General features: G+C 43.1%; 1 protein-coding gene across 2 annotated transcripts; it reads left to right on the forward strand.

The window, feature by feature from the left end:
• Positions 1–18,789: 18,789 nt before the first annotated feature.
• LOC109768326 (uridine/cytidine kinase UKL1, chloroplastic) lies at positions 18,790–24,443 on the forward strand. Of its 2 annotated transcripts, none has more exons than XM_020327058.4 (14): positions 18,790–19,437; positions 19,523–19,614; positions 20,098–20,167; positions 20,267–20,385; positions 20,803–20,899; positions 21,068–21,147; positions 21,564–21,758; positions 21,845–21,928; positions 22,073–22,133; positions 22,671–22,731; positions 23,351–23,444; positions 23,539–23,611; positions 23,731–23,813; positions 23,906–24,443. In XM_020327058.4, the coding sequence occupies exons 1-14, from the start codon at positions 19,260–19,262 to the stop codon at positions 24,047–24,049; spliced, it is 1,431 nt and encodes a 476-aa protein (XP_020182647.1). In that variant the 5' UTR covers positions 18,790–19,259; the 3' UTR covers positions 24,050–24,443. The 2 variants fall into 2 exon arrangements, with proteins under 2 accessions (XP_020182647.1, XP_020182648.1); XM_020327059.4 differs by having other exon boundaries at positions 21,618–21,758.
• Positions 24,444–25,432: the final 989 nt, after the last annotated feature.

Here is a 25,432-nt window from a genome sequence, read left to right on the forward strand (position 1 = left end):
TACCAGACTGGATGTGTGCCTTGCTATAAGTTTAGCAGGTAGGTACCAAAGTAATCCAGGAGTGGATAACTGGACAGCGGTCAAGAACATCCTGAAATACCTGAAAAGGACTAAGGATGTGTTTCTCGTTTATGGAGGTGACAAAGAGCTTGTCGTAAATGGTTACATCGATGCAAGCTTTGACACTGATCCGGATGAATCTAAGTCACAAACCGGATATGTATTTATATTGAAAGGTGGAGCTGTCAGTTGGTGCAAGTCCAAGTAGAGCGTCGTGGCGGGATCTACGTGTGAAGCGGAGTACATAGCTGCTTCGGAAGCAGCAAATGAAGGAGTCTGGATGAAGGAGTTCATATCCGATCTAGGTGTAATACCTAGTGCATCGGGTCCAATGAAAATCTTTTGTGACAATACTGGAGCAACAGCCTTGCTGAAGGAATCCAGATTTCACAAGAGAACCAAACACATCAAGAGATGCTTCAATTCCATCCGTGATCAAGTCAAGGAGGGTGACATAGAGATTTGCAAAATACATACGGATCTGAATGTTGCAGACCCGTTGACTAAGCCTCTTCCACGAGCAAAACACGATCAGCACCAAGACTCCATGAGTGTTAGAATCATTACTATGTAATCTAGATTATTGACTCTAGTGCAAGTGGGAGACTGAAGGAAATATGCCCTAGAGGCAATAATAAAGTTGTTATTTTATATTTCCTTATATCATGATAAATATTTATTATTCATGATAGAATTGTATTAATCGGAAACTTGATACATGTGTGATACGTAGACAAAACATCATGTCCCTAGTAAGCCTCTACTAGACTAGCTCGTTAATAAAAGATGGTTAAGTTTCCTGACCATAGACATGTGTTGTCATTTGATGAACGGGGTCACATCATTAGAGAATGATGTGATGGACAAGACCCATCCGTTAGCTTAGCATTATGATTGTTTAGTTTTATTGCTGTTGCTTTTTTCATGACTTATACATATTCCTCTGACTATGAGATTATGCACCTCCCGAATACCGGAGGAACACCTTGTGTGCTATTGCTACCTCTTGAGCATGCGTTGGTTTTCCCTTGAAGAGGAAAGGGTGATGCAGCAAAGTAGCGTAAGTATTTCCCTCAGTTTTTGAGAACCAAGGTATCAATCCAGTAGGAGGTTACACGCAAATCGCCTCGTACCTACACAAACAAATAAGAACCTTGCAACCAACGCGATAAAGGGGTTGCCAATCCCTTCACGGCCACTTGCAAAAGTGAGATCTGATAGAGATGATAAGATAATTTTTTTTGGTATTTTTATGATATAGATTGGAAAGTAAAGATTACAAAATAAAAGATAGCGGAAATAATAAATTGATAATAAAGCAATATGATGGAAGATAGACCCGGGGGCCATAGGTTTCACTAGTGGCTTCTCTCAAGATAGCATATTTTACGGTGGGTGAACAAATTACTGTCGAGCAATTGATAGAAAAGCGCATAGTTATGAGAATATCTAGGCATGATCGTGTATATAGGCATCACGTTCGCGACAAGTAGACCGAAACGATTCTGCATCTACTACTATTACTCCACACATCGACCGCTATCCAGCATGCATCTAGAGTATTGAGTTCATAAGAATAGAGTAACGCATTAGGCAAGATGACATGATGTAGAGGGATAAACTCAAGCAATATGATATAAACCCCATCTTTTTATCCTCGATGGCAACAATACAATACGTGCCTTGCTGCCCCTGCTGTCACTGGGAAAGGACACCGCAAGATTGAACCCAAAGCTAAGCACTTCTCCCATTGCAAGAAAGATCAATCTAGTAGGCCAAACCAAACTGATAATTCGAAGAGACTTGCAAAGATAACAAATCATACATATAAGAATTCAGAGAAGAATCAAATATTGTTCATAGATAATATTGATCATAAACCCACAATTCATTGGATCTCGACAAACACACCGCAAAAAGAATTACATCGAATAGATCTCCAAGAAGATCGAGGAGAACTTTGTATTGAGATCCAAAGAGAGAGAAGAAGCCATCTAGCTAATAACTATGGACCTGAAGGTCTGTGGTAAACTACTCACACATCATCGAAGAGGCTATGGTGTTGATGTAGAAGCCCTCCATGATCGATTCCCCCTCCGGCGAAGCACCGGAAAAGGCCCCAAGATGGGATCTCATAGGTACAGAAGGTTGCGGCGGTGGAAATAGGGTTTCGTGGTGCTCTCGGATGTTTTCGGGGTATATGAGTATATATAGGCAAAAGAAGTCGGTCAGGGGAGCCACGAGGGGCCCATGAGGGGGGGCGCGCCTCCCTGCCTCGTGGCCGCCTCGTTGCTTGCTTGATGTCCACAACAAGTCTCCTGGATTGTGTTTGTTCCAAAAAATAACTCTCCCGAAGGTTTCATTCCGTTTGATATTCCTTTTCTACGAAACACTAAAATAGGCAAAAAAACAGCAATTTGCATTGGGCCTCTGGTTAGTAGGTTAGTCCCAAAAATAATATAAAAGTGCATAATAAAGCCCATTAAACATCCAAAGCAGATAATATAATAGCATGGAACAATCAAAAATTATAGATACGTTGCAGATGTATCAAGCATCCCCAAGCTTAATTCCTGCTCATCCTCGAGTAGGTAAATGATAAAAACATAATTTTTGATGTGGAATGCTACCTAGCATAATTCTCAATCTAATTTTCTTTATTGTGGCATGAATGTTCAGATCCAAAAGATTCAAGACAAGAGTTTAATATTGACATAAAAATAATAATACTTGAAGCATACTAACAAAGCAATCATGTCTTCTCAAAATAACATGGCCAAAGAAAGTTATCCCCACAAAATCAGATAGTCTGGCTATGCTCTATCTTCATCACACAAAGTATTTAATCATGCACAACCCTGATGACAAGCCAAGCAATTGTTTCATACTTTTGATGTTCTCAAACTTTTTCAATCTTCACGCAATATGTGAGCGTGAGCCATGGACATAGCATTATATGTGGAATAGAATGGTGGTTGTGGAGAAGACAAAAAGGAGAAGATGGTCTCAGATCAACTAGGCGTATCAACGGGCTATGGAGATGCCCATCAATAGATATCAATGTGAGTGAGTAGGGATTGCCATGCAACGGATGCACTAGAGTTATAAGTGTATGAAAGCTCAAAAGAAACTAAGTGGGCGTGCATCCTACTCGCTTGCTCACGGAGACCTGGGGCATTTTGAGGAAGCCCATCATTGGAATATACAAGCCAAGTTCTATAATGTAAAATTCCCACTAGTATATGAAAGTGACAACATAGGAGATTCTCTATCATGAAGATCATGGTGCTACTTTGAAGCACAAGTGTGGTAAAAGGATAGTAACATTGTCCCTTCTCTCTTTTTCCCTTTTTTTATTTGGGCCTTTTTTCTTCTTCTTTTTATGGCCTCTTTTTTCTTTTCTTTTTTTATTTTTCGTCCGGAGGCTCATCCCGACTTGTGGGGGAATCATAGTCTCCATCATACTTTCCTCACTTGGGACAATGCTCTAATAATGATGATCATCACACTTTTATTTACTTACAACTCAAAAATTACAACTCAATACTAGAACAAAATATGACTCTATGTGAATGCCTCCGGCGGTGTACCGGGATATGCAATGAATCAAGAGTGACATGTATGAAAGAATTATAAAGGTGGCTTTGCCACAAATACGATGTCAACTACATGATCATGCAAAGCAATATGACAATGATGGAGCGTGTCATAATAAATGGAACGGTGGTAAGTTGCATGGCAATATATCTCGGAATGGCTATGGAAATGCCATAATAGGTAGGTATGGTGGCTGTTTTGAGGAAGGTATAAGGTGGGTGTATGATACCGGCGAAAGGTGCGCGGTATTAGAGAGGCTAGCAATGGTGGAAGGGTGAGAGTGCGTGTAGTCCATGGACTCAAGATTAGTCATAAAGAACTCACATACTTATTGCAAAAATCTGTTAGTTATCGAAACAAAGTACTACGGCATGCTCCTAGGAGGATAGATTGGTAGGAAAAGACCATCGCTCGTCCCCGACTGCCACTCATAAGGAAGACAATCAATAAATAAATCATGCTCTGACTTCATCACATAACGGTTCACCATACGTGCATGCTACGGGAATCACAAACTTTAGAACAATTATTTCTCAAATTCACAACTAATCAACTAGCATGACTCTAATATCACCACCTTCATATCTCAAAACAATTATCAAGTAGCAAACCTCTCATAGTATTCAATGCACTTTATATGATAGTTTTTATTATACCTATCTTGGATGCTCATCACTTCAGGACTAAAATTTTAACCAAAGCAAATTACCATGTTGTTTTATAGGACTCTCAAAATAATATAAGTGAAGCATGAGAGATCAATAATTTCCATAAAATAAAACCACCACCGTGCTCTAAAAGATATAAGTGAAGCACTAGAGCAAAAACTATATAGCTCAAAAGATATAAGTGAAGCACATAGAGTATTCTAATAAATTCCGATTCATGTGTGTCTCTCCAAAAGGTGTGTACATCAAGGATGATTGTGGTAAACTAAAAAGCAAAGACTCAAATCATACAAGACGCTCCAAGCAAAACACATATCATGTGGTGAATAAATATAGCCTCAAGTAAAGTTACCGATAGACGAAGAAGAAAGAGGGGATGCCTTCCGGGGCATCCCCAAGCTTAGGCTTTTGGTTGTCCTTAAATTTTACCTTGGGGTGCCTTGGCAATCCCCAAGCTTAGGCTCTTGCCACTCCTTATTCCATAATCCATCAAATCTTTACCCAAAACTTGAAAACTTCACAACACAAAATTTAACAGAAAATCTCATGAGCTCCGTTAGCGAAATAAAACAGACCACCATTTTAAGGTACTGTAATGCACTCATTCTTTATTTATATTGGTGTTAAACCTACTTTATTCCAACTTCTCTATGGTTCATACCCCCCGATACTAGCCATAGATTCATCAAAATAAGCAAACAACACACGAAAAACAGAATCTGACAAAAACAGAACAGTCTGTAGTAATCTGGATCAAACATATACTTATGTAACTCCAAAAATTATGAGATAAATTTGTGGAAGTGAGGAATTTATCTATTAATCATCTCCAAAAATAATCAACCTAAAAGCACTCTCCAGTAAAAAATGGCAGCTAATCTCGTGAGCGCTAAAGTTTCTATTTTTTACAGCAAGATCATAAAGACTTCACCCAAGTCTTCCCAAAGGTTCTACTTGGCACAAACACTAATTAAAACATAAAACCACATCTAAGCAGAAGCTAGATGAATTATTTATTACTAAACATAAAAAAAGCAAGAAACAAAAAAAATTGGGTTGCCTCCCAACAAGCGCTATCGTTTAACGCCCTTAGCTAGGCATAATTTTTATTGATGCTCACAAGGATGATAATAATTGAAACACACAGAGAGCATCATAAAACATGTGACAAACACATCTAAGTCTAACATACTTCCTATGCATAGGCATCTTATAAGCAAACAAATTATCAAGGAAAGCAAAAACTAGCATATGCAAGGAAGAAGAAAGAGACGATAGCGATCTCAACATAACGAGAGGTAATTTTGTAACATGAAAATTTCTACAACCATATTTTCCTCTCTCGTAATAATTACATGTGGGATCATATTCAAATTCAACAATATAGCTATCACAAAACATATTCTTAACATGATCCACATGTATGCAAAGTTGACACTCTTCCAAAATAGTGGGATTAACATTAACTAAAGTCATGACCTCTCCAAACCCGCTTTTATCAAAAACTTCATAAGATTGAATATTTTCCAAATATGTGGGATCTAAAGTTGACACTCTTCCAAACCCACTTTCAATATTATTGCAAACATTATTATCAATCTCATATTCATCATGGAGCTTAACTAAATTTCCAAGATCATAAGAAGAATCACCCCAATCATGATCATTGCAACAAGTAGTAGACATAGCAAAACTAGCATCCCCAAGCTTAGGGTTTTGCATATTATTAGCACAATTGACATCAAGAGAATTTATAGTAAATTCATTGCAATCATGCTTTTGGTTCAAGGAACTATCAAGTATGGGTGCAATAGAAATAATCTCATGTTTAACATAATTAAGGAACTATAGCAAATTCGTCTTCATAAATATTGGCATCATGGCCACAAGAATAGCAAGCATCATGTTCATCAAGGGATATTTCAATCAAATCATCGGAATAATAATTATCTATAGATTCATGCATATCATTATTTTTTTCCAAAGCAACTGTCATAAGTTCTTTGACATAGACATTATGGGCATAGTTTTCATAGCAATAATTAAGTATGTCAAAATTTTCAGATTTGTAGAGAGTAATATCATACTTTCCAATCAAATAAGCAACTTCATAAGCACCCTTAAAAACGACAAATTCTTCAATTTGTTCGATATCATAGTAACTATAAACACCCTTTCCATAAGAAGATAAGATTTCATTATCATTAAACTCACATAGGTAGGGAAGGTATTTTTTAGGGTTCTTAGAGCAACAAGTAAAGTCATAAATTTCACAAAGATTCCAAGCATAGCATAGCAAACTATTTATTTGATACCATAAGAGCTTCCCTTTTTCAGATAAATGATGACGCACAAAATGAGCATGCTCATCTAAAGATTTCCCATCAACTAGGCTAGTTGGGGTTTCAGCATGAGCGCATAAGGATCGAAGATGTTCCAAGTAGAACACTTTAAGTGGATCCATATCAATAGATTTTTAGCAAGCAAAGATGCAAGCAAAAAGAAGGTACATGGTAACACAAGCAAACAAAAGATCAAACGGAAGAGGGGCGAAGAAAAGGCAAAGGTGAAGTGGGGGAGAGGAAAACAAGAGGCAAATGGAAAATAATGTAATGCGAGGGATAAGAGTTTGTGATGGGTACTTGGTATGTCTTGACTTGGCGTAAGCCTCCCCGGCAACGGCGCCAGAAATCCTTCTTGCTACCTCTTGAGCATGCGTTGCTTTTCCCTTGAAGAGGAAAGGGTGATGCAGCAAAGTAGCGTAAGTATTTCCCTCAGTTTTTGAGAACCAAGGTATCAATCCAGTAGGAGGTTACACGCAAATCGCCTTGTATCTACACAAACAAATAAGAACCTTGCAACCAACGCGATAAAGGGGTTGTCAATCCCTTCACGGCCACTTGCAAAAGTGAGATCTGATAGAGATGATAAGATAAATATTTTTGGTATTTTGATGATATAGATTGGAAAGTAAAGATTACAAGATAAAAGATAGCGGAAATAGTAAATTGATAATAAAGCAATATGATGGAAGATAGACCCAGGGGCCATAGGTTTCACTAGTGGCTTCTCTCAAGATAGCATATTTTACGGTGGGTGAACGAATTAATGTCGAGCAATTGATAGAAAAGCGCATAGTTATGAAAATATATAGGCATGATCATGTATATAGGCATCACGTCCGCGACAAGTAGACCGAAACAATTCTGCATCTACTACTATTACTCCACACATCGACCGCTATCCAGCATGCATCTAGAGTATTAAGTTCATAAGAACAGAGTAACGCATTAGGCAAGATGACATGATGTAGAGGGATAAACTCAAGCAATATGATGTAAACCCCATCTTTTTATCCTCGATGGCAACAATACAATACGTGCCTTGCTGGCCCTGCTGTCACTAGGAAAGGACACCGCAAGATTGAACCCAAAGCTAAGCACTTCTCCCATTGCAAGAAAGATCAATCTAGTAGGCCAAACCAAACTGATAATTCGAAGAGACTTCCAAAGATAACAAATCATACATATAAGAGTTCAGAGAAGAATCAAATATTGTTCATAGATAATCTTGATCATAAACCCACAATTCATCGGATCTCGACAAACACACCGCAAAAAGAATTACATCGAATAGATCTCCAAGAAGATCGAGGAGAACTTTGTATTGAGATCCAAAGAGAGAGAAGAAGTCATCTAGCTAATAACTATGGACCCGAAGGTCTGTGGTAAACTACTCACACATCATCGGAGAGGCTATGGTGTTGATGTAGAAGACCTCCGTGATCGATTCCTCCTCTGGCGAAGCGCCGGAAAAGGCCCCAAGATGGGATCTCACAGGTACAGAAGGTTGCGGCGGTGGAAATAGGGTTTCGTGGTGCTCTCGGATGTTTTCGGGGTATATGAGTATATATAGGCGAAAGAAGTCGGTCAGGGGAGCCACGAGGGGCCCACGAGGGTGGGGGGCGTGCCTCCCTGCCTCGTGGCCGCCTCGTTGCTTGCTTGACGTCCACTCCAAGTCTCCTGGCTTGCGTTTGTTCCAAAAATAACTCTCCCGAAGGTTTCATTCCGTTTGATATTCCTTTTCTGCAAAACAGTGAAATAGGCAAAAAAAACAGCAATTTGCACTGGGCCTCCGGTTAGTAGGTTAGTCCCAAAAAATATAAAAGTTCATAATAAAGCCCATTAAACATCCAAAACAGATAATATAATAGCATGGAATAATCAAAAAATATAGATACATTGGAGACGTATCAGCTATCAAACGTCACAACATAACTGGGTGATTATAAAGATGCTCTACAGGTGTCTCCGAAGGTGTTTGTTGGGTTGGCATAGATCAAGATTAGGATTTGTCACTCCGTGTATCGGAGAGGTATCTCTGGGCCCTCACGGTAATGCACATCACTATAAGCCTTGCAAGCAATGTGACTAATGAGTTAGTTGTGGGATAATGCATTACGGAACGAGTAAAGAGACTTGCCGGTAACGAGATTGAACTAGGTATGATGATACCGACGATCGAATCAAGGGCAAGTAACATACCGATGACAAAGGAAAAGACGTATGTTGTTATGCGGTTTGACTGATAAAGATCTTCATAGAATATGTAGGAACCAATATGAGCATCCAGGTTCCGCTATTGGTTATTGACCGGAGATGTGTCTCGGTCATGTCTACATAGTTCTCAAACCCGTAGGGTCCGCACGCTTAACGTTTGATGACGATTTGTATTATGAGTTATGTGTTTTGGTGATCGGAGTTTGTTCGAAATCCCGGATGAGATCACCGACATGACGGGGAGTCTCGAAGTGGTCGAGAGGTGAAGATTCATATATTGGAAGGTAGTATTCGGATATCGGAATGGTTCCGAGTGATTCGGGTATCTTACCGGAGTCCCGAGGGGTTACCGAAACCCCCCGGGGGAAGTGTTGGGCCAGCATGGGCCTAAGGGAGAGAGAGGAAAGCCAGCGGGGGGGGGGGGGGGGGGCGGCGCGCGCCCCCTCCTAGGGAGTCCGTATAGGACAAGGAGGAGGGGGCGCGGCCCCCTTTCCCTTTCCCTTTCCCTCTCCCTCTCCTTCCTTTTCCCTCCGATGGAAGAAAGGAAAAAGGGGGGCCGAATCCTACTCCTAGTAGGACTCCCCCCCCCATGGCGCGCGCCCCCTGGCTGGCCTCCTCCTCCTCCCCTCCTTTATATACGGGGGCGGGGGCACCCCAAAGGCACACCAATAGTTCTCTTAGCCATGTGCGGTGCCCCCCTCCACAGTTTACTCCTTCGGTCATAGCGTCGTAGTGCTTAGGCGAAGCCCTGCACGGATCACATCACCAACACCTTCACCATGCCGTCGTGCTGACGGAACTCTCCCTCGACCCTCCACTGGATCAAGAGTTTGAGGGACGTCATCGAGCTGAACGTGTGCTAAACACGGAGGTGCCGTACGTTCGGTACTTGGATCGGTTGGATCGTGAAGACGTTCGACTACATCAACCGCGTTAACCTAACGCTTCCGCTTTCGGTCTACGAGGGTACGTGGACACACTCTCCCCTCTCATTGCTATGCATCTCCTAGATAGATCTTGCGTGAGCGTAGGAATTTTTTGAAATTGCATGCTACGTTGGCCAACACACGTCTGAAAAGAATTCACGGGCTAACACATCAAGGAAAAAGAATCTCACTATGCATTAGGGACCACATGGGGAAGGGAGAGAGGGGGACAAGGTTGTGCGCTCATTTCAACGGAATAGTGTAGTTGCGTTTTAAGAATTTAGGTTTTTTAAAAAATCATGAATTTGAAAATTGTTCTAAATTTTTTTTTAAAATACAAACTTAAACATTGTTGTCATTTAAAAAAACTCATGAATTTGAAAATTGCTCGTGTTTTTCAAAAATGTTCACGATCTTTTCTAAAGTTCACAGATTTAAAAAGGAAAAAAAGAGAGAAAAATGAGTAGAAAAAATAAGAACCAGACTAACGAGCAAGTCCATTACAGCGGCCGGGTTTGGTCGCTATCCCCCAACCTACGCGGGGAATAGTGTCCCCGCAATTCAAGGTTTTTTAGAAGAATAATGCATTTTATTTCATGTCATAAGATTTATGGGATAATGTGATCCGCAGGATTATTAAGCAACACATGACGACCGATATCTAAGGTAGTGGTCATCCTAGCTAAAATGTGTGCCTCACCATTGCTTGTGTGTTGCTCGTGAACAAACTCACAGGTATGAAACTCTTAAAAGATCATGCATTACCCCCCTGCCCCTCAGTGCACTTTGTCCTTTAGGTTGTTGATGACTCTCACACAGTGAGATGCTATCCTCACTCTGTTTATGACCAAGTCCATGTTCAAAGGTCATCAACCTTGTTCACTTTAGTCTCCCCCGCTGCATGCGGTATCTATACCGGCTCGTCCTGTCTGCATTTGCACTTGGCGTTCTGGTCATGTGGTGCTTCCCTGGGAGCTGATATAGCTCTTGTAAATAATGCTCAATGAACAAGAGCATTGTCAGGCAGCTTTGAACTCCGTGCTCATGAATGACTTTTCGTTGCCCCGACCAGATCGCGTAAAGAGTTGCAAGGACAGAGATGAACTTGTCTTTGCTTAGTGTGTTGGATAGGCCATGCAACCAAAGGTCCAGGTATGGTGTCTCGTCACTGTATACCGGGAGCAGCGAGTCATCATCGTCACCATCTCGGAGTGACCACACACTCTTAGACATGTTACAGACAAGAAGTGCGTGTCTCCAAGTGTCGATCGCAGCCTGGCAGATTAGGCAAATAGCTTCCTTCGTCATTCAATTGTGGGAGATGTGGTCAACTTAATTTTCCTACAGGCCTAGAGGGTGCAAGCTTCTCCCCTCCCCATGGGCTGGGACTCTAGGAGACTGTGGGATGGCCCATTGCCTCATATCAACTGGTTTATTATTGCCCGACTGTACGCGCGGGATGTGCCTTGGTCGGATCCATGCCCCATTTTGAGCAGGCTTTACATTATTTTCTGATATTTTATTTCACATAGTCAAGGGAAGTTAATGATTTTATTAAAAATATCAATGAATTTATATAAAAAGATCTCGTGAATTAAAAAGATATTCCGCATTTTCCAAGTTTTCACTAAAATTTAATAATGTATTATTGAATTACAGAAATGTTTCCATAATTTAAAAATCCAAGATTTTTTATAAAATGTTTATGTATTTTAAAAATATAATAGAAAACAAATATAAAACACATAAAAAGGAAAAAAAGCAGGGGTAGGAAAAGATGTATGGAAAACAAAAAAAAAAGAAGAAATGAGCAAAACACTAAGAAAATGAAAGTAAAAAAAGTAAATGGGAACTCTTTCATACTTACTTTAACTAGTTATTTCGATTTTCTACTGGCTGCTTTAACTATAACCCCAGCTCTATTTATTGGCTTGAACAGGATACACCTTATTTGAATTTTTGGTAAAATTCAATTCCTCAGCAATTGCGCCAAAAACTCGAGTTCCTTTTGGATTGCCTTTTTTGCTGCAAAAGAAAAAATTCTACCTCTGAAAATTGATAAATCATTTAATATAATTGCTATGCTTAGTGTGTGACTCGTTGTTTTTTCCTCTTTTTAAGAAAAAAACTTAGTAATTTCTTCCTGTGTAAGCCGCCGCCGCCATCCACCTCGTCTGCTTGTCTAGCCTACTCTCTATGGAAGGTGCTGGGCCGGCCAATAGCGGGGCAACATCGCCATTCCGGGACCAACTTGCGGAACATGATTCCCCTATCTAAAGAAAGATCCCCCTCGATTTTATTTTTTGCAGAATCGGATTCGCCATGTGTTACATATACAGCTGACAATAAAAAATGTTCTGAAAGAAGATTGTCTAAAAAATTGCAGTGCTGCCCCTTGAAAAAGAGGACATGTAATCCTACATTTTTAATCACTCTGGCATTGACTCAGACGTGCACGACAGAGCCAGCAGTCTAAACTTATTCGGCTGGTTACGCGTATACGCACTTTCCCGGTTTGATAAGTTAAAGCGACTCCTCTCGTCCATATTATAGTTTTCCGTTTTCTCACAGAGAGTATGGTTTTTAACGGGGTCGGTCAGATTCGCGCCCAACTGGGCACCTCGTGACGCCGCACCTTCACATCATACTCCTCTTTTCGTTTCTTTTTTGCCATGGTCCTATCCACAGCGTGGCAAAATTTTGTGTTTTGACCCTTTTTCAAACAAAATCAAGATCTGACCTTAGTTTGTAAGTTTTTTGAGATCTGACCCTTTTGCTACCGCCAGACCTTCAGGCGGTAGGGTTGCACAGTCTACCGCCAGACCTTCAGGCGGTAGGGTTGCACAGTCTACCGCCGCAGGTTCTGGTGGTAGGTGTGGCTGACGACCGTTAAGCCGTTAACGGCTGCTTACGGACCTACCGCCATAGTCCACGGCGGTAGTCAGCACAAACCTACCGTCGAGAGACCTGGCGGTAGGTTATCATAGTGGCATGAAGTTAACTGCTTTGATTTTGTCTTCAATTTTTTTCCATAGACATAAGAAACAATAAGCACAATTTCATAGACATAAGAAGTTTGATCACATCCAAATAGTTTGACCACATAACGTAGTTTGATCACATCCAATTAGTTTTGCCATTACGGACTAAGAAACAAATACCAAATAACATAGTTTGATCACATCCAAATAGTTTCACGAAGCCAACATAAGAAGTTTAACAAGTTCAACGGTCATCGACCACATAAAAGGTTTCATCCATAGGTAGCAATCAAACATGACGATCATCAGCAGCCACACGCATATATAGTTTAGATGATATCGATGACGATCATCATCTTCAAGCCTTGACGGTTGGTGTTCCTAATAGTAATTAGGATGGCCTGTCCAACATGAAGATTCTTGTCAACGAGGAAGCTCTTCCACCCAACCGAGCTTAAATGTGTGCGACCGTCCGTGTCCACGCCGTACGCACAAGTAGTGACGGGGCCCCTTGCAGTAAGGCGTATTCCAGCATAGCCTTCTTCATCAGTCTCGATGCCACAACTCTCAGATAGGCTCTTTGGCAATTTCTGAATAAGAAAAATATATCAATTAATAAGTATGGATTACTATTAACAGTTCCTTGGATTCTACACTAATAACATACCATGACATGTCGATCGATCATGGTACTTGTCAGACGGGTGATGAATGGCACCCCGACCAAGTCAGCACGTGGCAGAAAGTTGTCCCATAGGTTGCACACCTCCTGATCGCTCAGCCTCACTCTTTGAGCACAGATGGCTTCCTCAAGTGGGTCTTCATAGTCATCATCCTCATCAAGTGGTGGTGGTGGCGCCATGTTCCTTATATAAGCATTGATGGGATAAAGTTAATTAAACATCAATATTTGTTCTAATGCAAGCATTCATCAGACATAGGTAGATTCCACCTAAATCAATGGAGATATATAGCAAAACAAATATCTACAATATTCACACAATAAATCATCACATATGGCTATAAGAAAGACTAAACCTAGGGTTCATCTAGGTTCTAGGGTTTATCATATAACCTAGAGAGGGTTCCTGCATATGGCTATAAGAAAGACTAAACCTAGGGTTCATCTAGGTTCTAGGGTTCATCATATCAACTAGAGAGGGTTCCTCGTATGGCTATAAGAAAGACTAAACCTAGGGTTCATCAACTAGGTTCATCACATTGCAATCATCTAGGTTCTTGGGTTCATCATATCAACTAGAGAGGGTTCCTCATATGGCTATAAGAAAGCGGATTGATTTGACTCAAACTAATTGGGGGATTGGAGGAGCTTACCTTCCTCTTTCCGTAGCCATCTTGATCCGCAAAATCCGTGAATCAACGAAGAAGATCGGAGTGGGGAAGTGGAGGAGATGAGAAAATGGGCGAGAGGAAGAAGAAGGCGGCTGGGTGGGTGGGGATTAGGGGTTGGGGTGGGGTGGGCGGGTGGTTGGGTTTATAAATGCCCAAACCCTACCGCCATAGGGCGCGGCGGTAGGATACCACACCCTACCGCCGTCTGGCCCGGCGGTAGGATGCCTCCCCCCACGCCCCCTTCTGTGACCAAAAAATCGAGCAGTGCGGCGGTAGGGTTGCACACCCTACCGCCGAGGCCCTGGGCGGTAGGCTCCTACCGCCACGCGCCCTGGTGGTAGGGTGTGCAACCCTACCGCCGCACTGCTCGATTTTTTGGTCACAGAAGGGGGCGTGGGGGGTAGGCACCCTACCGCCGGGTCTGATGGCGGTAGGATGTACAGACCTACCGCCTTTGTTTGTGGTGGTAGGGTGGCCCAGTGTGCATTTTTTTCACCTTCTAACTTCTTTTGTCTTCAATTTTTGGCAAACAACATTTAAACAGCATATGTATGACATATGAAGCACACAATGTATGATATATGATGCACACACCACAAATCTATAAATAAGATAGGTTCGATACATAGTAAATCTATAAATAAGGTAGGTTCGATACATAGCAAATAAGTTATACATAGCAAATTAACGAAACAGTTTCACGAGCAAATTCATATGGTTCACGAAGCAAATATGCAAGTTTTTAGCTCAACGACACAGCAGCAACTTCAGTCCTTCCTTCCCCTCTTTGACTTTCGGTCCTCGTTATCCTTGGATCGCTTCTCGGCCGCCGTCTTCTTGCGGGCCGCAGGACGTGCTTTCTGAAACGGGGATGGACTCTTCCAATCCTTCTTCGACACATTCCTCTTCTCACGCTGGGTTGGCTGAGCTGGTGGAGGTCCATCGTCATCATCGTACTCCTCCTCCTCCTCATCGTCCTCTTCCTCTTCCTCATCATGTTCTTCTTCTGCGCCCTCTTCGTCATCTTGAATCGCTTCCTCTGCATCATCATCATCGTCGCTCTCCTCCTCGTCATCTTGAACCGCCCTAGACGAAGAGGCTGCATGGCTCGATGAAGCGAGGCTACGCATCGGTGCAGGAGGAAAAACATCCTCGGTGTTTGTAGCGCACCGAAGAAGGCCCACAAGCCGTCGTGCTTTGTTGACGTATTTCTGCAATGATAACGAAACAATATGTTAACTTCTCGAATGTCCAGTGATAACGAAAATGAACTCCGTATTACCTTCACCGTTTCCCTCAACTTGTTCTCACTAGCTCGAGTCCCAGGGACGGCACTAAGCATCAGAGGCATGAAAAATGCTTTTGTTCAGCTTCGAAGACTGCAAAGTAATAAAATGAGTCAATAGCACGAAAAGCCGATTTCATCCAACCGTCGGTTCAAAAGAGGTAAAAACAACATACCACTCTGTTCATGAGGGGTCCATACTCCCTAAACCTGCCTTGAAGCTGTCTGATGCTCTCGTTGTAGGCTTCATTCTCTGAGGCATCATCGAACAGGTCTTCGGCATCTGCTGTCGTCCACTGGGGCCTCAGACGCAGACGATGCTTGATGCCATCATCGTACCACAGCATGTGATCCTCGTACTCGTCCCAGTCAATCACTCTCCTCTCCGTGTCTTTGCGTCCTTTCCACTCGTTCCATTCCTTCATGTATTTCGCATGTTCGGCTTCCCAATCCGTGATTGATTGATTCTTCTGCCTGCTCATCCTGCAATGCATAAGAAAGAATGTAAAACACCCTTCTTTTATGAATGTAAAGCATCAAAACAAGAACTTAGAATCGATGAGGACGGCTTGTGGTACTCACTGGTGTAGGTCGTAGCCACCGGTATCGTGGCCGGCTGGTGGTGTGTGTTGCGCCTTACTAAATTGTGCGGCAACGCGCTGTGGCAAGTGGTACTCCACGGCATAGACACAAATCATGGGCACGATGCACCGGAAGAGAAGCCGGTCCTGCTTGCACATGTTGTTCAGCTCGAACCCCCACTCTCGATCATCACTATACGGCCGCCAAGTAACCTATAACCAAACAATGGTAAGCTCAAGTGAAAGTGTTATCGAAACAATGGTAAGCTCAAGTGAAAATGTAGTTCTTATACCTGGAAAGGCGTGAGAGCATCAAGCTCGTTGCTGAAGACCTTGTACAAGGCCTTCGATTCGCCCGTGTAGACACGCATCACGTCCCAAGCGTATACGACGGTCGGGTACCGATCATCTTCGTCATCTCCGCCATAGTCCGTCCATGCACGCGAGCGCATCTTCTCCGGACGGTCCACCGGGATTCGCTCCCACATCCAAATGGAGAGGCCCCATACACATCCACACATACCGGACGTGACTTCCGCTCTCTGGGTCGCGTCGTCAAGCTACAAACCAAGTATAAATGATAAGATGTCAAAATGTAAAGCAACACACGTCTGATATTTGAAAGAAAGTGATATTCACTTACCGAACGGTATAGGTAGGCGAGTCCGGCGGCCCCCCAGCTGTAGCCCGCATCCCAGTCCTTTAGGAAGTCGAGATACATCCATAGGGCAGAGTTCCCGGAGCAGTCCGGAAACACTACCTCCGTGAGAATGTACCACAGGTAGGCCCTGGCGTACTGCTCCACCACCCGGGGCTCAGCATCTTCCGGGCACTTGCTCCGGTGCTCGAGGAGCCATGGCAGCGGTATGCCGGAAGTCCGGTTGCTCTTAGCGGGGGGGGGGGGGGGGGGGCAGTCACCGATGAGGCTGACAACCCTCTCGTGCCAGTTCGCCCTCTCCACTCTTCCTGTGAGAGGACGAGCCTCGAGCGGTAGTGCCGTAATCATCGCCCAATCCTCGAGGGTCACGGTCATCTCCCCGCATGGAAGATGAAAGCTGTGCATCTCTGGCCGCCACCGGTCGATCAAAGCCGTGAGAGCTGAGTGAACGAGCGTCGGCGGCTTACGCTTGAACTGCAGGACAAAACCCAATAGTCGGGCTCTCCTGAAGAATGATGCGTACCGATCGTCGTACTCCATCTTAACCGTCGTCTTGTGAGCCCTCATCCACAGTGGCGGCAACATCTGTGAAAATCAATAACCAAAGCATAATTAGCATGGACATAATAGTTAGCAACTTGTTTTCATCAATTCGAAAGATTTGGTTTAAAATGGTAATTACCACTCCATTCTCAATGAAACGGGCACGGTGACGCTTGTCGGACCTAGGGTCAAGCATTGTGTACTTCGTGCCGATGTCGTCCGCAAGAGGTGGCCTCCTAAAAGAATTGCATAAGCATATCAAAAGATTTTTCAACATGAATTAGGGTTCAACATTAACTACGAAACATATCGATGCATAACAAAAATTAATCACATCCAACAGAACCTATGAGTTCAATCTTTGAATAATCATATATCAAGATTATTATGAACATGAACTAAATACAATACATATATCAACAACTAAATAAAATACTTTTATGAAGATGCAATCACCATGGTTTCAATGCATCATAACACATATTTCTCCAACAACATCCAACATGCATAATCTCATTTTTTGTTAAAAAACAAAAAAAATGAACTAGGGTTCATCTTGAGGATTCATACACTACATATAACAAATATATCAAATATTCATCTTCAATATTCATCATACACTACATCCAATACTTGCATCATAGCATAGAAACATGCATCATCCATCATATAAAAAAACCATTCAAATCAATTATGAACTAGGGTTCATCTTAACACAACCATACCAACTATTCAATATAGTTCATATCTAACACAATATAACATCTAGAATCAACCTAAATCAATCCTAGGGTTAATTTTTTTTCCAAATAGGAGTGATTTGAATCGAATAATGCGACGAATCGAAAGGTGTTTGATTAAAACTTATTGGAGGGATAGAAAGAGCTTACTTTTCTTTCTTCGGGGCCATCTCGACCCGCAAAATCCGTCAAGAAACGAAGAAGATCGGAGGGGGAGTGGAGGGGATGAGAGAGGGCGAGTTGGAGCAACTGCTCTGTTCTTCGTGGTGGGGGGCGGCTGGGTGGGGGGAGAAGGGGGTGGGGGCGGCCGGCCCGCGGTTTATATATGCCCACACCCTACCGCCAAAGACTCCGGCGGTTGGTTCAGACAACCTACCGCCGGGTGGAGCGGCGGTAGGGTGTGACGGAGGGGGCACGGAGGCCGTTATCCTTGCTGACGTGGACAAGTTTGCTACCGCTGCTGGTCTCGGCGGTAGGCTATATGATCCTATCGCCAGGTAGGCAAAAGGGTCAGATTTTGAAATATTTTTAAACGGGGTCAGATCCTTTGCAAAAAGGGTCAAAAACACGATGCCCCACAGCGTCTGCAGTCCCAATAAAAAGGGCAAGTCGTTGTTTACTGGCTGGAACAGGAGAGCATTGCTCCACGAACCACGATGCCGCTGCAAGCCTGCAACGCAACAATGGCTACAGACAACCGCATCGATCAAACCAAGGCAGGAGCGTATAGGTCGGTCAAACATGGATGCATCGAGTAATGCAACTTGCAAGCCTCCATTGAAAGCACACGCACAAACTTTGGTACGAGTAGAAATGGAAACCAGGGAAATAAATGAAAGGAGAGCAAATTCGGAACACCAAACAGGACCAGCAATCCCTTTATTTTCCCCTGCTGCGAACCAACAGGAGAGGACCAGCAGCTGCGAGGCGCAGAAAAAACAGAATCTACCCCACATATTCCCCGGCGCGCACTGTTCATCGTATGCACAGCAATTTCGCACGGAGAAATATGCTCCTCCTCTTCCGCCCGCCGCCCGACCCTCCGTGCACCGCTTCTTGGTACGCCGTCCAGAGACCCGGCCCGCCTCCGCGTCCACGGAGTCCAGCCGCCTCGCGGGTGCACGCAAAGCCGGCTCCACACAGCGTCCTTTCGCCCCCCACCAGGCCACCACCACGTCCCCGTCCTCCCTCCCCCACCCAAAACCCGCCCCATCCCCGTGTCAAAACCTCCGAGCTCGCCACAGCGATCGCCAGCTCGCCACGCCCACGCCCGCGCCGGCGACCACGCCCTGCCCGCGGAGCTGACCGATGGAGGACGTACTGGACTCGGCGGTGGGGGCCCACTTCAGCGGCCTCCGCCGCGACTTGCGCCGCCTCTCCTCCTCCTCCTCCCTCCCCTCCTCGCCCTCCTCCGCCACCTGCAACGGCGCGGCCGACGCGCCCAGCGGGCTCGCATCCCCCGCGCCCAGGCAGCCGTTCGTGATCGGTACGGTTCCCCTCCGCGGCTCTCTCCTGCAGTTTCTCCGTTTTGGTTTTGTCTTAGTTTTTTTTTCTTTGGTGCGTTTTCAAAGGGGTGTGCGGCGGAACGGCGTCGGGGAAGACGACGGTGTGCGACATGATCATCCAGCAGCTGCACGACCACCGCGTCGTGCTCGTCAACCAGGTCAGCTGCTGCTCGTTCCCGTCGAATTGTGCTTCTTTTTTTTCAGAACAAAAGGGCCGCGCCCCTGTTCCATTTCATATCAGAAACGAAATTGTGGTGCTCTGTCTTTTTTTTTCTCCGTTAGTGGTGCTGCTCTGCGATGCCCATATGTTCGTGTAGAGCTTGTGACGTTGTTCAATTTTATTAGAGCATCAGTGGGTGGAGTTGGAATCGTGTACTCTCGTGATGGCGCACATTAATGACTAGTAAATGATTCCAACTCTTACTACTACTAGTACTTTTGTTCGGGGAATTGGATCCTCCGTTACCTAGCTGTCAGTGTACTGGTCGTCATACCCCGTATAGCGTTTCCGAAACGCATCCTTTTTCCTGTTAAATCTGATCCAACTGTTAAAACACATAATGGTACACCACCAATTGCAGAAACCTATTTCCAAGCATCCCAGGAGCAGGTATAACTAAGCTTCGGTTGCAACTTTGCAGGATTCGTTCTACCGCGGTTTAACTGAGGAGGAATCTGAACATGTGGAAGAGTACAACTTTGATCACCCTGGTACTTGATGTGACGAAAATCTATGCCTTCTTTTTACCGCGGGGTTTGAATCCACTTTACTTTTTACATAAGGATAAGATTTTATTTTCTTGCTTGCAGATGCATTTGATACTGATCAACTTCTGGAGTGCATGGGAAAACTAAAGAGTGGACAGTCTGTTAATATTCCGATATATGATTTCAAGAATCATCGACGATGCTCTGAGAGCTTTAGAAAGGTAATAACCGACTGCATAATCAACCATTTATGTGAAAGTGATAATGCCTTTGTGAATGTAGTCATTGGTGAGTAAATTTGTGCACACATGTTTTCTGTAGAATATCTGGATGAGATGAAAACTGATAACCTGCAAAAAAGAGATGAAAATTGATGACATGAAAGGCATATATCTAAGACATTATTGTTTTACTACCTCAATTTTAGTAAAAGCTACAATTTACGAAGTTGCTAATGATCTGCTGTATCACCATGGCCCCAGCTCTTTTATTGTTAATCTGTAGAAGAACACGAGAGCTTGTGTTGAACAATGATGTCTAGTGTTGTTGGTGCTCTGTTTGATGCCAAATCAAATGGTTGTGATTGTTAAGTAGGTCTATAATTCCTCTTATGAATAGATCATCGACTTTTTTGTTAGGTCAATGTATCAGATGTCATCATTCTGGAGGGCATTTTGGTTTTTCATGATCAAAGGGTGCGTGACTTGATGGACATGAAAATTTTCGTTGACACAGGTTTGTTGCTGTTGTATTTGGTTGCATATATGATTCATTACATCATGGCTACAATATTGGAGGCATTGCATGCTCTGAGTGTCTTGTCGTTTTGTTTCGTTAGTCATGTTTATAGCTATTATTTGACCGCTCACCCTTTCTTCTGTTGACCATTATGGATCGGTTTAGATGCTGATATTAGGCTTGCTCGAAGAATAAGGCGTGATACAGTTGAAAGAGGTAGAGATGTTCTCTCAGTGCTTGAGCAGGTAATTCTACCACCAGTCTCGTCTGCTTCACTTTTGGATCTCTTAGCCTTGTTCTATTCGAAGTATATTAACTCCCTAAGCTTCAACGCATAAGGCATACAGTATCCTGCTGTTTCAAACTATAAGGTCTGCATGCAATTTAAATTATCATTTCTCTATCATGCGGCCATCTCTCTTCAGTATCTATGAGTAAACCTTTCAACAGACTATAATCTTCTTATACCCATTACACTACACAGGTATATCATTGTCGTCTCCAACTCTTCACCTATCATTCTACCATTCCCCCCCTTAATCACTGTGCTTAGTACAAATATGCCGCATGAAAGAAATGAAGTATATATATGCATGCCATCATTGAGATACACATGGCATGTCATTACCCATTTTAACACAATTTTTGATGAAATAATTAGTACGGGAGGTTTGTGAAGCCCGCCTTTGATGATTTTATCCTGCCTTCCAAGAAGTATGCTGATGTGATCATACCACGAGGAGGAGATAACCATGTTGCCATTGATTTAATTGCGCAACATATTCGTACAAAACTTGGACAGCACGACTTGTGCAAATTATATCCAAATGTTTGTGTAGTTCAGACAACTTTCCAGGTATATTTATTGTAACTGTTGCTCTTTCAGATTTATACTGGTACTTAGATTTCCAAACTTGAGCTATTAAAAATTTATCTGGACAGATACGGGGAATGCATACCCTCATTCGTGACCGGGATATTACGACTCCTGATTTTGTCTTCTATTCAGATCGGCTGATTCGTTTGGTAATGGTCTTATTTCTCGTAACCCGTGCCTCTTTGTCCTTTCTTAGATAAATTCCTTCAGTCCAGTAGCAAAGTTGAGCTGCATAGTTCATAAATGTAGTCGACTGTTTACTAAGTGTTACTGGTATGGAAATATCTTGCTAGGTTGTTGAGCATGGTCTGGGGAATTTGCCATTTACAGAGAAGCAGGTCGTTACACCTACAGGTACATCACTGGTTCCGTTGTCTCATGCACCCCTTTTGTTAACTGTTTTCTAGGAAATTAGTTGCCATGCTTCAGTCAAATAACTTAATTCCATATATCTGTTTAAATTATGGTTGGAGAGCTGGAATAGCCACCCTTTTTTCAGGAACATGGCAGGTGCTCTGCCTTTCCATTTAGAAAAAGGTGACTGGTTTGTTATACAGAAACCAGGTGAATAAACACAGAATAGCCCCTTTATAATTTCAAAAATACCGATCCATGTCGTCATTGGTTGACAGAGCTTGCGTGGAGATAAGAGCTTATCCCCTCAATTTATGAAATTAAACTTGTACTTGTCCAATTTGTATTCACGAAATAATTTTCTGGAAGCCTGGGACTTCTAAAGATTGTTGGTTGTTTGCCTTATTTACTTCATACAACTGTCAACTGTGTATTTCTGTTAACGCAAGGCCCTGTGTACTCATTCATATTCGGTAATAGAACAAAGAATGAAATTTCTGTACACTAACATCATGATTATTTATGCTTTTTGTCCAGGATCTATTTATTCAGGAGTTGATTTCTGCAAGAAGCTCTGTGGAGTGTCGATTGTTCGAAGGTATGCCCCATTTTTAAAATCTTATAGTTTAAAAGGCTGGAATTTTAATTTCCGTTATTCGGTTAATGGAAAGGGGTTATGTCCGTTTCAAAAAAAAGGCTGGAATTTTAGGTACCACCATATTCTAGCATATGCAGCTTCCATGTAGCTCCTTTTGATTTAAACTGTCATCTAGCCTCAATAATTCGCTATACGTGTACGTAAGCTATTATATGGATCTTTCTGCACTCTATAGACAGTTGTTAAAAATGCGCAATAGTTCAGTGATGCAAATAATGTGTCAAATTTTGACTCGTTTGCGATTTCTCTTTACACAGTAGTTCAGTTATCCTGTATTATATGTCCTTAGAATTGAATTTTCAATCCCGGTGCATATCTCCCTACTTGTGTTCCATTCCATCAATTACAGTACTATAAGTCAGTAACAGACGTTAATCACTATTAACTGATGCTATACTGCTAGCTAGTAGGAACAACGAGTGCTGATTTAAACTTACATGCAATGCCCCCGCCTTCTTCCTTTTCCCTAGTTATTCATTTTCAGTTAAATTACTCATGCAATACATCTTTGGTAGTATTTTCCTGCACATGTTAGAATGATATATATGTTTCACTGCAGTGGTGAAAGCATGGAGAATGCTTTGCGTGCTTGTTGTAAGGGGATAAAAATAGGTAAAATCCTAATACATCGTGTTGGAGACAACGGACAACAAGTTGAGTGTTCTTTAAATGTACTTCCATTGAAAATGTTCTTGAAAATAGTTCACTACTGCGGTTTTTGTGAATAAACCTTACTTCTGTGTCCAGCTCATATACAACAAGCTGCCCAGTGATATTGCTGAACGGCATGTTCTACTTATGGATCCTGTGCTCGGTACTGGTTAGTGTTACATATCGTTCTAATCTTTTCTTGATCGTTCTGTTTGCATTTCAAATTTAGAACTAATAGAGGTTGGTTACTCGCATGACTAAAGTTCTAGTATACTTTGTTTCTGACAGGTAACTCAGCAAATCAAGCTATACAGCTTCTTAGAAGTACAGGAGTTCCAGAGGACCACATCATGTTTCTTAATCTTATCTCGGTAAAGTTGTCTAGCCCATCTACTAGCTTAGTTACCACCCAGTACCTGTTCCCTTATTTTCGGTTAGCTTGTTTACGGCATTCCACAAACAGGCTCCTGAAGGAATCCATTGTGTCTGCAAGCGATTCCCTGATGTGAAGATCGTAACATCGGAGATCGACGCCGGATTGAACCAGGATTACCGTGTCGTGCCAGGGCTGGGTGAATACGGCGATCGCTACTTCGGCACTGACTAATCGGCTCACGATGCCGCTTCCATTTGGCGGCGAAGCGATAGACGGGGTAGAGCTAACAGGAGATATACTGGTGTTTGGTTGTTGTATACCGGCAGAGTGGAGCGGAGGCATCACTCTGGCAACCATTGGAGGTACCAACAAGGACACATGATGACGTGCATTATCATAATTCATATGGCTAAGCTAGACACTTTGAGCTTTATGTTCATGTGACGAGCTTTGCCTTTTTGTGTGTGAGTTTTGAGGCCCTTGGCATGATAATAACTTGCTCCTCAGCAGTTATAATGGCTTCAGAAATGTATAGCTTGCCTTGGATTGTGGGCTCGTGGCAGATAGATGTCGTACTATTGCCTCGACCTTTTTTCGACAAAAGGTGAATTTTATTGGCTTAAAACGGAGCATCAAGAATACACAAACACAATGGGTAAACAAGCAGGAGGCGGGCCGGAGTACTCGGCGAGCTCAGCTTATGACATACAATTCGCCGATCACCCCCTCACCGATCACCAGACCCTCGACAGGCTGCAGCGACGGGGATGGGAGAACCGATACTTCTGCGCGCTCTGCAACCGAAGCCTAGAATCTTCCATTCACCTCTTCTGGGAATGCCCATTTGCCAAGGACGTATGGTCTCAGGTGGCGACTTGGGAGGGATGCTCTGCCTTGCGGCCCGAGGACGGGCCGTCAGGGCGCACAACCACGCAGATCATCAAGGGAAAGCTGGACGGGGCGGCGTCGGGAACTTTCAAGGGGCAGCGCTCCATTCTGATGGCGGTGGCGTGGCACATTTGGCTAGAAAGAAACGGGTGCACTTTCCGTGGGCACACGCCATGCACTCGGCGGGTGATCGATCGAGTCCGCAGCGACATGGAGCAATGGCGCCTTGCTGGTGCTAAATGCATAGCGACCCCGTTCGGGGACCCAACGTGAGAAGTTAGTCACGCAGCCTCATTTTTTCGCGGGATCACCAGCTTGTTGGTGCATCCGTAGCTCTATCCTGATCACTTGATCAGGCTTGCTTTTGTACTCTCCCTATGCTAAATCAATGAAAAGCCAGTGTGAAGCTGGATCTTTCAAACAAACAAAAAATGGGTAAAAATTTGGTCTCCATATAGTTAGGATGCACACACCACACATACATAAGAAAACACGTCGACAAATAGCAAAGTCATATAAGACCAAAGTTATGTGTAGGCGAGTAAAAAGAGAAAGAGCAAAAAAAAAAATCAAATACGCAATCGGCGTACTGCAACAATGATTGTATCCACACTAATCATTTCATGACACCACGCGGACGAGGGTCTTCGATAGCAACACCTTCATGAGGGATGGAATCTCAATTGCTGCCGGTATATATGTGAACAATGAGATATGAGCATTCAA

Source organism: Aegilops tauschii, chromosome 7 (assembly GCF_002575655.3).
Source record: "Aegilops tauschii subsp. strangulata cultivar AL8/78 chromosome 7, Aet v6.0, whole genome shotgun sequence".
NCBI classification, from domain to species: domain Eukaryota; kingdom Viridiplantae; phylum Streptophyta; class Magnoliopsida; order Poales; family Poaceae; genus Aegilops; species Aegilops tauschii.

Coding starts and splice junctions, on each gene's coding strand:
- LOC109768326 (XM_020327058.4), top strand. CDS start 19,260: ATGGAGGACGTACTGGACTCGGCGGTGGGGGCCCACTTCAGCGGCCTC. Junction 23,445..23,538: donor TTGGAGACAACGGACAACAA/GTTGAGTGTTCT, acceptor TTCTGTGTCCAG/CTCATATACAACAAGCTGCC. Junction 23,814..23,905: donor TGTTTCTTAATCTTATCTCG/GTAAAGTTGTCT, acceptor TTCCACAAACAG/GCTCCTGAAGGAATCCATTG.